Source organism: Augochlora pura, chromosome 1, assembly GCF_028453695.1.
Source record: "Augochlora pura isolate Apur16 chromosome 1, APUR_v2.2.1, whole genome shotgun sequence".
Classification (NCBI taxonomy): domain Eukaryota; kingdom Metazoa; phylum Arthropoda; class Insecta; order Hymenoptera; family Halictidae; genus Augochlora; species Augochlora pura.
Window position 1 is genome coordinate 9831910 of NC_135772.1, and position 14106 is coordinate 9846015.

The 14106-nt window shown below is 37.9% G+C and overlaps 1 protein-coding gene across 3 annotated transcripts in view; it reads right to left on the reverse strand.

The window, feature by feature from the left end:
- LOC144467529 (uncharacterized) overlaps positions 1–14106 on the reverse strand; it is a 153085-nt gene that overhangs the window by 64018 nt on the left and 74961 nt on the right. For all 3 annotated transcript variants that reach the window (XM_078176384.1, XM_078176375.1, XM_078176392.1), the window contains exon 4: positions 11675–11812. In XM_078176384.1, coding sequence (XP_078032510.1) covers positions 11675–11812 — 138 coding nt within the window. The remainder of the gene's footprint in view (positions 1–11674; positions 11813–14106) is intronic.

Below are 14106 nucleotides of genomic sequence, written 5' to 3' on the forward strand. Positions count from 1 at the left end.
TTCCCGGTGAAAGTATCTTCGCAATTTTAACAACCATAGAACACACACTGTCGAACCAGTAATTAGTACGCTTAGTGTTAAATTAACAAACCATGTGTTATTTATAACAAAACATTTTGACACTTTGACTACCGCATCACTCGCATATAGGTAACAGAATTATTTGCTCAGACTTGAAAATTAATTTTTACGCCAATCTATTGTAATCTCCTAAATATATTCAAATTCGCAAACTGTAAAAATATTAACAAGATGATTCACGTCAGAGCAAAGTTATAACTTCAAATTTTTGAGAAGCAGATCTTTGAATAAGAAATCAAACGTTACAGAGTATTCAGAAATATAAGAAATAGACGCAATTCTTTTTTTTAAATGATTTGCAAGGACTGGGAGCATAATAAATTGTTTCTTAGCGTTTGTTAAACGTCACACTTTATACGCGTGTAATATTTTCGATGAAGGGGCAACGAGAGGGGGATGAGGAGGAGGAGGAGGAGGAGGAGGAGAGATATTTATAGAAAGATTTCAGAAATGTGTTCCGGCATATTTTTGCAAACGCGAGGGCGAATAATAAACAAAAGTGCGCTTTGTATTTTTCGATGGATTATACTCGTGATATTTGCCCGGGCGTTTCCGAGCGTTTCAAAATTTAATCTGAAATATTCCGTGAAAATTACACGCGTTACAGAGGTCGGAGGAGCTTTGTAATCGTCGATCGAATCGAAACAGTGCAACTCAGCACGTGCATAAATTCATATTTTATCGCAAAATGCATTATGCATCGTTCCGGCATATTTTAGCTGCAGTTTTTGCTCTGTTGCGTTTCACCCACCATTGAAATGAACCGCAGAGATTTTGCTACCCAACGTGTTTTTAATCGTGCGCGTTACAGACAGTTTTTGCGAGCTGGCCGAGGCATTCGAGCACCCTTCGACGCATTGTTCCTTGCATTTTTAATCATTCAGTGCATTAATCTAGCAAGTTTTCGGTATTCCGTCCGCTATACGCTAGTTTCCAATTACCTTTGTTCCCCGGTAACGCGATATTCTGCATTACAAGACACTTTTCTTAAACGCATAGATAATAACATAATAATTTGTCAAACGTCACTACATGCTTTTATAACAATTCGTTTCTGCTGTCCAAATTTTTATTCGCGCACAATGAGCATTTCTAACATTTTACATATTGACTGTGTAAAAGTCTAAGCTGAACAACATGTGACGTTGCTATATGCATCCATGCAACTTTGTTGGCAAACTTGGTGTCTCGAATCGCCCAAAATTTTGCGAATAATTAATAAATCATAATTAATAAATTAATTGTCACGTCTTTGTTGGATATCGTAGTATTTTTTTTTAAACAAAAATTCTGCTGGTAGCTTAAAGCATCAAGTTTAAAAAATAGAAGGACACGTATTCTTCTATTTTTTAAACTTGATGCTTTTATATATATATATATATAATCAGGACTCTATATTGCAAGGACTCGGCGCGAACTAGCGACGAACCGGGGCATCGTCGAGCGAAACTAATTAAAATCGGTAATTAAAATCGGGAAAGTACATTGAGAAGAGCGGAGATGAGTATTTTCTACTCAGACAGTGGGGAATAAAACGGGACCTGTTAATTTATCGTAATCGTTTCTAGTGACTAAGTAAGTGTGTGACGTCCTGCAATCTTCTTTATTAAAATATCGAGCAACCGCCTTCGTCCCGTCTTTCCTTCGGCCACTTCCCTCCAGTATTTCATCCCCAGAGCGACGAAACACCCTAAGTCTCCACGGGTATATTTAGGTACGCGGAACATAAAGCGCATTTACCAACGGAAAGTGAAACAGGATTGTATTTAATTTGACTTTTGCGCGATATATTCCCTCTGGAATACAATCTAACGTGTTCGTGACACGCCTGGAAAATGTCGCATCTATGCGCATGCTATATACTACACCAATCTACAATTTTCTTCAACAATATTATACAAAGGCTCGATCATAATTTTTGTATGATATTCGTTTTATTCCATGGAAGCCATTTCAAGACTGTATGAAATGTTGAAATTCAGTAGTTGATAAATATTAACGTGCGTATTTATTCTCCATCCATTTATATTTTTCTTTAGAAATTTTTTTATTATTCTTGACGAAAGATGACAGTCTAAACTTTCAGATCTAAAAAGATCTACATCTAGCGTTTATAAACATCAAACATTGACACGTATAAATGCTTAAAAGCATAAAACTCTACCAAGAGTTTCCATTGTGATATCCTGTACCGACTAATTAGAATAATTAACTGTAATCGTCATTTTATATTTTTGACTTTACAACGCTGTATCCAATCACAGAGTTAAACGAGATTGTTAACATTATGAATTACAAAGCTTCATAGAGTTCTCAATACATGGAAACGAAAATTAACCTAAACAAGTTTAAGTGCCCCTAAACACCACAGTCCCCGGATATTAATCCAATAGAGAATTTATGTCACCTGTTGGATATAGAAGTCAGAAAAAGAAAAATATCTAAGAAATCGGACCTTCAAAGAGTAATTTTAGAATAGTGATTCATTATTGAATAGTGATATAAATATAGAATAGTGATCATTATTGAAGCTAAAGGAATGCAGACAAAATATTAATTGCAATAGAGTACCGCAATAATCATAAACTTTCAATTATAACTGAAAGTGTACGAATACTTTTTTGGTTCTCAAATTCTTGTATTTCTTGCGTTACTTTCTTGTTATACCTTATTAGAAATTTTTCACTTGTCCATTATCTTCGTACATAGTAGATTACTAATTGAAATAGTTGTTGTCAAATTATTATTTGCTTGTATAAAGTTATTGCAAAAAGACTAGGTGTACGAATACATTTTTTTTGACCCACTGTAGGTCAACCCGAAATTCGAAAACATAGGAGGCGCGCTACTAAAAGTCGCGTGAGAACACGGCGCGCGATTTGATGAGATGCTGCAAAAAGCCGGTACTTTGGCGCAACGCGATTACGAGCAGTACGGCAGAAAGGCTGCTGTACTAGGAAAAGCAGTAACGCTGGACCAAAACTGGCCACAGGGATATTAAGGCCCAGCATAGTAGCCGTTAAAATTTATATATTCCTCGGCCCTGGTGTCGGCCGGGCGCAGCAGCCACCTTTCAAAATCATTTCCGCCGGCCTATCGTCGCGAAAAGGGACCGCAGAGCGCAGTTTAATCGACGATCTTCTCGCGTCGAAAAATTCACCGCTTGCAACCCCAACGACGGTTTTTACGCGGCAATACTGTATAATAAATTACTATAGCCGTCCTAATATTCGCTCCGCGTTACGAGTACTTTGCTACTCTGCTTCCCCTCCTGCGCTTTCGTGCATCCTTGTGATCTACTTCCCGCCGGAAATTTTATTCGTTCCGTGCCCTTTACCGATTCTTCGTGCCGTTGAAAAGTGAATTACTGTTGTAATTTTACGCGTTAAATTGTTCCTGCGTTTGTTGTTTTACACGCATTCAATTTCTCGTCAAACTCGTACGGCACGTTTTGCGAAACGCTAGAGCAATTAAAATAATGCCGGCAAATTCGCAGCCGCTTCTCGACAGTCTTCCAATTTTTCTAAAGCTACCAATATTTGTATAGATTATTATGATTTTCACTCTTTTTCACTCTTGAAATTTAATCGCACCGTTCTCCAAAAAATTTTGGTTAAATCATTATCGAAAAGATAAAATATGTCTGAACTCTCTTTTTAAATAATGGAAAACAAATAGACTTTGTCCGTACGAAAATAAGATAAAATAAAATCTGTATATCGAGACCAAAATATACATGTTCAGCTGCCCTTTAAAGTATAAAATCTAGTTTTTCTTTTTTGTTGTTGTTGCAAGAGAAATCTTAGAAAATAAAATCAATTTTAAGTGATGTAAAAACTTTCTTTTGTTCTCTTAGTAATTATCGTAGACAAAGATTGGTATCGAAAGACGTGTGCAAAATTGATGTCTACCACGATTTTGTGAAACACGCGGATAAAATTTTTTGTAGATGTGACGGCAAAAAAGAAAATCTTATTTTTCGAAAGATTAATGCTAATCAGCTACGCGATTATTTTTACAGGATACAGTTCCAGCAGCGTTCGACGCAACGTAATTACCGAACGTTGTAGAATCGAAATCCGCGTACTGTTATTTCGTCGAATAAAAGCACTCGAAGAAGTAATTCTGATTTACCGCGGAATTAAAAAAATTAATCCGCAATCGAACGTCGCTGGCGGGTGGGTAACAAAAAAAAAAAAGATAGCTATATATCTCGATAATGCATCGCCTCGTAAAAAGGAAAAAATACAGAATAATAACGCTGCCCACGCGGGAAAATCGACGCAGACGAAATTGTCTTTGGCAGATAACTTCGGATTGATCGGGAACGATCATCCCCCGCGTGATTATGTAAATTTATGTGGGAATAAAAAATCCCGTGGGCGACGTATAACACGACGGGAAACAAAAATGACCGTTGAAAAATGACAAATGTTTCGTGTTAATACTTATTTAGAGCCCTAACGATTAAAACGAATCGGAGCGCGATAAAAAAAAATAAATCAAACTATTCACGCTGGTCGGTCAAGTCGAAAAAATTTATTATCGCGAATGCATCACGATGATTCCACCCTGATAAATGGTAGTTTTATCTATCGTCCAGCGATATTTATTATTCCCGGAACAGTATCCGAGTATTAACGTAAAATTGAAAGAGATAATATAGAAATAGAAAATAATACAGAATGAACGGTCGGTAAAATATTGTCGTTGAAGCATTTTGATTAATTCAACCGCGTGTTTATCCGCGGCGACTTTTTATAGCGAGATAAATATCGGCGGTTAAAGGCGGGCATCATCGATGACGCGCGCACCGTCAATGCGCGTTTGAAAGAAATAAAATTTTAATTAAACAGAAGGCGCGCGCGCGCGCGCGCGTTCTCTCGCAGCCAGTATTTTTAACCAACAAAAAAAATCTCTCGCCGTACCGAAAGAGAAACGATGAGAAGGACAATGAATTTATGCGTTATTTAATCAAAGAAGCCGCGTTTAACTATCATTTTCACTTCTTATCTCTTTATTTCGTCTTTACGCTCCTTATTCTTGGCAGTCAAGGTCGTAAGTAAAGGAGCAACCCTATTCGGCGTGCCGTGGAATATTTAATTAGTTTTTCCAGCCGACAGTCGCCGTCCATAAATGTTAATTGCAGATGAAGTAGTAATAAAAAGCCCCCCCCCGAGTCCTCGCCGAAGCTACCCTTCCTCTTCTTGGCCCTTGATTCTTACGACGCTTAACGAGTACCCGCAAACATTATCCAACGAAAACCACTATAGAGACATTTTTCCCTCGTTTACAGCCTCGCTGACATCTTGCGCTGTACGCGATTGCTAGATCTTCAATGTAAATCATTCCTCATCCGAATGGCTGCCCACCTTATCTTTCGTAATTCCGTTCTTGCTCCTCGTCTCCTTTATCTTCTTCTCCGGGGTCATTCTCTTGGATTCAAACTTCAGATCTTGCGATTTAATCTTCCGAGGAATACTACGATATTTGCGACATTAAGACATGTGCGTGGATCGGTGATTTAATTATTTAAATTGGCGCATATGAAATGTCAGGTTATGTGTTTAACCCTTTGCACTCGAGTGGAGCTACAATTAGTTGGGTGAAGTAACCAATAAAAAACGGCAAATTTTTCAGAGGTCTCGTAATTCCCTCTATTCGTTTCACCAGGATGTGTGCTACCTGGTGGTTGAAATCGTCGATTAGCAGTCACTGACATTCACAGGGAAAATAATCATAATAGAACTTCATAATAGAACATCTGATAGGTGTCATGTACAAAGTTGTAGAATAATTAAAGTTATGATTGAACATTAATCAGAATAAATTAATCATGGCTTACAAAAATAACCGTAAGTTATTAGTCATTAATAATTATATTAATAATAACAATAATAATATGGAGATAAGAATTAATAATAACAATAATAATAAAAAAGCAAGCGATTTTTATGTTATATACAGTATATTAACTCTTTGCACTCGATTGGTGACTCTGAGGCACCACTTAAATTATTCCGTCACCTTATAAAATAATGTTTATAGCAAGAAAGTTTAATTTTAGAAAAATTGTTGAACATGAAACTGTTGGTATGAGTAACAAGAGTTAATTTGGTAGATATAAAATATACTTGGTCGCTTAAAATGGAAATACTGTACAGCAGAAAAATTATTTCAGATTTACAGTTAAAATGGCTTCGAGTGCAAAAGGTTAAAGTGAAGCCTTGAAGGAAAGGCAGCGTCAAAATTGATTTGTCTAATCGAATAAACTTATATTTTTAAGCAAAATAATTGAATTGTCCTTCTTATTTTAAATCCGGAATGACTTAGTTGCTAACCCAATAATATCATTAACAATCGAAACGGTTGAAAGTGGCAGCGGTCCGCAATCAAGTAGCACGCGGCCGAAAAAGCGCGTAACCAAACAGAAAGAAGCGAAGCGATACTAGCGATAAGTGAGAGGGGGATGAATATGTTTAGAAAAGCCTTAAAACGCGTCGGATCGACGGGCGTGAAGCGATTAATTAGAGTCTGGTAAACGGTGTCGATTCGCCGAGGAGCGACTGCCGAGGAGACCAAAAGTTTTGCGGGCGTCGGTGTTGTCGAGGCTTTTTCGGCCAGCTTGGCGCGCACGAAATTGTGGAAAAATCGTTTGAAGCCGGCGACGGGAGGAGAAGACAGGCCGAGAAAAATCAGTGACGAACCAACGCCGGGCGATGGAAGGACGGGGATGGCCGGAGGGGTCGTGCCAGCAAAGGCAGAAAGAACGGAATTTAATTAAGTAAAATTACTGTCGCGCGAAGAGGCGAGAAGCAAACGGGATGAGCGCGCGGGGGTGGAGAGCAAGGGATAGCTGGTAGGGGATGCAGGATGTTGGACGAAAAGGTGGCGATGCAAGACGTTACATTGGGTACGGGGCCGGAGACGGGGGGTGGGGGGGGCTGGCATAATGATCTTATCCCTCGATGAAAACGTAGTAATAGAAAGTAAACGAATTCAAGCGAGCCGAGAGTCCCGGCTGCTTGCAGTTTTCTTTGCAGCCGAGAGACCCCGGGAGCGGTTATGGTCGCGGCGTATCGGTAACGTATCGCTTTAATTCTCTCCGCGGAGCTGTAGTCGTTATTACAAAATCGCCCTCTGCTCTGCGAATCACCAGTGTTAATATTCAGCACGTATCTCTGCAATTTTTCGAAACCTGATGAAGAACGCTGAACAAATTAAGAATTATATCTATGCATCTATGCATTTACAACAAAAGTCCGTAGATGAAATACAAAATAAGAAATTCGCTACATTGAATTGTTTTCCACTAAATAAAAATGTTAACAATGAACATAAATGTTTTTTTTTACTCCAAGCTTGTTTTGCTGCAATCTGGCTAAAGAATCTTCGTTTTGCATAACGATCCGCGGTCTAATTATAACAGTAACTATAACAAATAGCAAGAAACGGAAATTAACATAAATAAAACATATTACAGGAAAATATATTTTAATAATTTCAATACATCGAAAATAACGTGAAAATATTCTGAAATTATTCGAAAATCTTTTCAGGCCACCGTTTCATCGACTCATTATTGCCATGAATGCACAAAATCCGCAGTCTAATTCCGTGATACTAGAAAAGCTGCTTGCGGCTTGTTTTATAATTTACATTGCATTTATGTTAACAAAGCGGCAGCGTCAGAAAAACGAATCGACCGCGTAATCTATAATTCAAAGCGAGCGGTTTGAACGCGTACGCGTTCCCGCGCGGGCACGATGAAGAAAAGGTGTTTTGAGGATCGTTGGAATTACCCTCTCCGTTTCAACTAAAGTAAAACCGGGAACGCGTTCATCCCGGTGGATCCATGCAATCACACGGAACGACCGTTTACGCCTCGCTTATGAAAAATAATACCGCCGTTGCGAGAATATCCTTGTCGCTTCAGCGGCAACGATGATCTAGGAGAACGAGAAACCGCGAAACGAGTCATTGTTCCTTGCCTTTGAAATTCCATTCCCGCGGCTCGGTCCGGTCGCATCTTCACGCGAAACTAGCGAATGCATTATTTAACTTCTCGAACAAAAAAATGCCGCGCGCGCGGCATTTGATTTTTACATTTACAATGTGATAGATTTTGCAATTAGAATCCAATACCAAAATGAGATTATACTATAATTTTTACAATCGAATGATATTATACTATACATATATGTACAATATGTTACGCTTGGAGGAGCATTTTATCAAAAGAAATTACCATTCGACGTCTTTGGACGACTTTAAGAAGCAAGTTAAATATTTCATTTTCCTATGAACAATTGAAACTGAAATATTCAATTGTTCGTATAATTTATTTGAACAATTTAATGAATTGAACGCATATTTGTACTCCGACGTATTAAAACAAGTTTCAGCAAACTCTCCTCTCCATGTGCAAACGGTGTTAGAAATACAGAGAATCTAAGTTTCAATTAATCAAATTCTCTTTATACCTAAGAGTACTCTACACTTTGTCGAGCGTACGAAATGAGATATCATAAGTAGTAAATGGACAACACGGTGTAGCCAAATCCGAAAAATTGTGTTCTATGATTTTTACAATGTAATAGGATACAAAAAGTGATTAAACGTAACGTGTCGATCTTTGTTTTTTAAAAGAGACAGTTTCCAAACTGCAGTAGTTTTGGGTGAGCCGGGTCAGCAGCAGACGTGTTAATAGTGGGAGGGTTTGGCAACGCGAGCGCGATCGTTGGAGCGCATTACCGTCGCAAACCGAGCTAGAGATATCTGACGGAAGTGCAAGCTTGTTTGCAATCGGTCTTGTTACATTTGTAGACACGAAGATGAGCATAGCTCGTTGGCTTAGTCTGTGCAAACGCGCAAGTCGATCTTATAGCTGGATTTCGGGGATCGATGGACCACTCTAAGCCCTGGGAATTGCGGAAATTAACAGAGCAATCGATATTCTTGTCTCAATATATCGGTTCGATGATGTGATCCTGCGATCGATCGTTTATTACACGATTATCCGTTGTTATTTATCCGCTTGGTCGTTAATGTGAGACCGAGCCAGTCGTAGCACTCATTTAACACGTTCCGTGCCGAGCTGTGTCTAGTCGATTTTTCATTCTGGTCAATTGAAGCTTTACAAATCAATATAACACTGTGAACAAAAAGCAAGGCGAATTTGTTTATAAAATGTGAATTCTTTATTTATTCTTTTTTTATTTTTTTTTCCTAAGTTGGTAGGACTGTCTATAACATTTTCCAAGCGTCTGTTTGTCAACAGGTTTAATTATCTCCGAGTTGTAGGTGTATTTGTAAACAACCAACAGTGAATTTTTCGATTTTTACAATGGGTGATTTTGTTGAGCAAAGAACTTGCATCAAATTTTGTTTGCGGAACGAATATTCTTGTGCGGACACGTTGAAAATGTTGCGGAAGGCCTTTGGTGATTAAACTATGTCACAAAAAATACGTTTATAAGTGGAAAAATGAGTTGAAAGCGGGCGGAGAACGAGTTGAAGACGAATCGCGCTCTGGACGACCAACAACGTCTCTACCGACCAGAGCCACGTCCAAAAAATCAAAGATTTGGTGCTTGAAAATCGTCGATTGACAATTAGAGACAATTAAGAATATTATTTGAGCGTTATGCGTCGTTTGCATGAAGTTATTCATCTGAAACGGCCGGAATTATGGGCGAACAACTCCTGGTTCCTTCATCACGATAATGCACCATGTCATACTGCACTGGTTCTTCGCGACTTTTTAGCCAAAAACTCGACTCATATCGTTCCGCAACCACCGTGTTCGCCTGATTTGGCTCCGTGCGACTTCTGGCTATTCAGCAAACTCAAAAAGCCAATGCGGGGACACCGTTTTGACACGATTCAGGAGATAAAAACCGAATCGAAGAAGGTCTTGAAGGCTATACCGGAAAAAGACTATTCCAACTGTTTCGAGGACTGGAAAAAGCGTTGGCAAAAGTGCGTTTTATCGGACGGGGATTACTTTCAAGGGGATGAAATTCATTTGCAAGAATAAATATAGAATTTACATTTTATAAACAAATTCACCTTACTTTTTGTTCACAGCAGTATTACGTTTATTTATCAATTATTTTCAATAGAACTATGAAGTAGATCATAGATCTATCATGGATCTATTCTTTCGGTGGAATTATTTCTTGGATTCTAACTTGTCATAAAATATTTTTTTAATTGAATAGCTATTTAAGCGTGTACCACCAGTGATACACGTGGCACGGAATGTGTTAACTTTATATCTCCATATGTTTTTCATCCTTATTAGAAAGTGAACACTCATTTTGCAGCACAATTTATTTCTTGGTACTGAGGTAGCTAATTTAATTTGGAAATTTCCTCCTCGGAGGTCGAAAACTGTGGCAAGATGATTTGTTCGAGTCAGACTACTAATTCAAAGGTTGCCAAAATGTATCCCATTGACAAATGATATCCCCGTTATTAAAACCAAAATAATCTCTATGTCACCATTAACTCCGCCTCCATCATTAAAATCTTCCAAACTTAGCCAATCCTTTGAATTTTTACCTTTTCATCTGTACCTACCCGGGACTATTATTACACAGCACACTTGGAACGATTTTTATCTGAACAATTAAAAAATGTGCTAATAAATCCATTTTCATTAAATTTAACCCCAGAGAAAACCGTAAAAAAGGTCGTATAGTGATTAAGTATTTTCTTATTAAAGCTTCGCTATACAGATAATTAAACTCCGGTACATTATTTTCTTTTTCTTAACCCTTTGGCTACGGCGGACTTTGACACGAACCGGTCGTACCACACGGGTAGGAATTCAATTTCAATAACCAAAAAACTGTATTTCACTATATTAAAACAATATTATTTATTTCTTTGTATTATGGACCGAATAGCTCCTATAAATATTAAAAATTTACACCGTGTGAGAAAGCTAAACTGTGTTGAGAGCGTATATGCGCCCACAGTAGCCAAAGGGTTAATATATAAAAAAAAAACAGTTGACAAGAAAATACTTGACTTTTGACCTGAAATGTAACCTACAGGGTGTCCCAAAAATGTCTAACTGAAAAATTGTTGTATAGGAAAAAGCTTCTTGAAATGATCTCGGCTATCTTCCATTTCTGAGTTATTAAACATTTTTGGAATGCCCTGTATACATGCCAAAATGTTAAAAAGATGAATGAAATGATTTGTAAAGTTATTGGAAACCAACGAAATTATCTTAACAGTAACTTTGGTCAGTAAACAATACACGTGTTAGTAAACAACAGCACTCCTTGTTTCTAGCAATGAAAGAAATATCACTTGCGTCGCTACGACTCTAACGCACTCATCTAGCAAACCTCCGACATTATAAAAATTTTTAAGTAGCAAGTTTGGTAAGTTTTAAATGACATCGAAGTGTTTTAGTTGTTAAGCGCTTGACATTTTAGAAGCCAAGCGGAAATTCTGGAAACGTGGAAAGAAGCAAAGGAGTGAGAGTTTAGTTGATGCCCAACGTAGCAAATGGTTAATATGTGTTTTTCTATCAGGGATGGTATGCAGCGTTAAAGAAGATGGCTGGTAGGCCTACCTTGGTCGAATACAAGGCAGCGGGTGGTCTTGGCAGCGAGTCCCGGGGGCAGAGCGAATCTGTAGGCTGGGCCCAGCGACAACCCTAACCCCAGCCCGAGCGCCTCCGCGCCGCATCGGCCCCCGAACACAGGCCCCACTAGAATCACCCACATAACAACGATCATCAGTCATCGTCATCATCAATACAATACATATTATATACAAATATAGTAAGTAATATTGGGTCGGCAACTAGGTAATTCCGGATTTAAAATAAGAAGGAAAATACAATTATTTTGCTTAAAAATATAAGTTTATTCGATTAGACAAATCAACTTTGACGCTGCCTTTCCTTCAAGGCTTCACTTTAACCTTTTGCACTCGAAGCCATTTTAATTGTAAATCTGAAATAATTTTTCTGCTGTACAGTATTTCCATTTTAAGCGACCAAGTGTATTTTATATATACCAAATTAACTCTTGTTATTCATACCAACAGTTTCATGTTCAACAATTTTTCTAAAATTAAACTTTCTTGCTATAAACATTATTTTAGAAGGTGACGGAATAATTTAAGTGGTGCCTCAGAGTCACCAATCGAGTGCAAAGGGTTAATATACTGTATATCACATAAAAATCGTGCTTGCGATGCTTGCTTTTTTGGAAATAATGTAATAAAATATGTCTGAAACGCGCGCCTTACCATTCCATCTTCAAACTGTAATAAAAACGAAACTAAATAATTAATCGGTGCAATTTTCATACTAAATTAAAGGTGAAAGTTCAAACAGCAAGAAAACAATACAGATCAGATGCTTTAATCCTGCCTTTTTGGAAGTAATATAATAAAATATGTCTAAAATGCGCTTCTTGTCCTTCCATTTTCAGACAGTGATAAAATCGAAACTAAATAACTAATCGATACAATTTTCTTACGAAATTGAAGATTAAAGTCCAGACAGTAATAACACAATATAATTTAATTACTTTGAACACGTTGATAAAACAAAAGAATGTGCTAAGACCATCTATTAACAAAAACCGCAATCACTTAATTGCCAATCCATGGTTCATGCAAATTCTCTCTTCTTTAGTATCTGCTAATATCGATCGCATTTAATTTTATACAAAATTGAAAGTTGCAGAGAAATCGTGATTACTATAATTTCTGTTCAGAGTTTAAATTATTTTGACGAGAATATTATAAGGAATTGATTCAGAATATTGCTTGGTTCTGTTTAAGACAAATTTCTTGATGTTAAAGATACATCTTCCTATTAGCAGCAACACTTATATGAATGACCATATCTTCTTCATATCGGCAAAAATTTAAAACGAATGTTTATGGATATTTGTAACATTTTTGAAATTAATAGGACATTTCTAAAATCCTTGTTTGTTACTTGAACGCAGCTCAAACTCGGAGCGCAGCCCTCTCTCCTTCCGTCGCGCGCCGGGAGCGAGATGGGCTTCAGCCTGCTGGCCCGCATGCGCAGCAGCACGAAAAATCGTCCGCGCGCAGCCAACTTTATTAATTAATAACTCGTTAAGAAAGCCGCGGATTGGATTTCGGCAAAGGAAAAGGTTAGTTGAAATGGCCTCAGGAACCCCCCATTTCCCGGAGGATGTACAATTTAGAAACACCCTGTATACAGGGTGTAACATACACCCTGTATGTTATGTAGTCGAATAAACGTTTACGCGCGCACCCGAATGCAATAATATCGCGCATAGTGCCTCAATTATGGGCGGATTTTTTAAATCTAACGTGCACAGGGGCGCTCCGGATGTTTTGAAACTGTATCAATTACACGATCGTAATAAAGGTTACCGTTCTCGGTCGAATTGGATATAGAAACCAATGAGGTGCGTCCGAAGAGCTGACTTCGGCTCTATTCGTCGATGTTAATGAACAAGATGAAACGGATAGATTACGATGTATCGTTTCGAAAGGAGTTATTAAACGTATGAAGTATTTTTATCGCTCCTCGTCGTCTGCGGTACGCGAACGAGCCTCGTATTATTACGATCAAATATAGATAGCATTGTGACATTGCATTCGACACGGATTATATTGGTTTTTAGTACCGAGGCAGCACGTGGCGGCCGGTTGTCTATCAAAGACCCTTCCTGTATCTGATCCAACCCGTCGGCTTAAATTCATATTCATTAGACGAGAACTATAAATGAATTCTGTCCTATCGTTTGTTATTAATACGTGAAAATATCATTCTCATTAGAATGCCCAGCGTAATTTGATGCTTATTCCACGAGACGATCTGGTTATCAAGGTATTAGGAGTATAAATAAGTTTCCACCGTTTCACAAAAAATAGCGCCACTAGTATGTTATGGTTGAAATTGTCTGCTGTAAAACATTATATCATATGGTTGGACGTCCGGCAACAACATAACCTTAAAATGTTAGCGATTTTGTATCAGCATCATATATC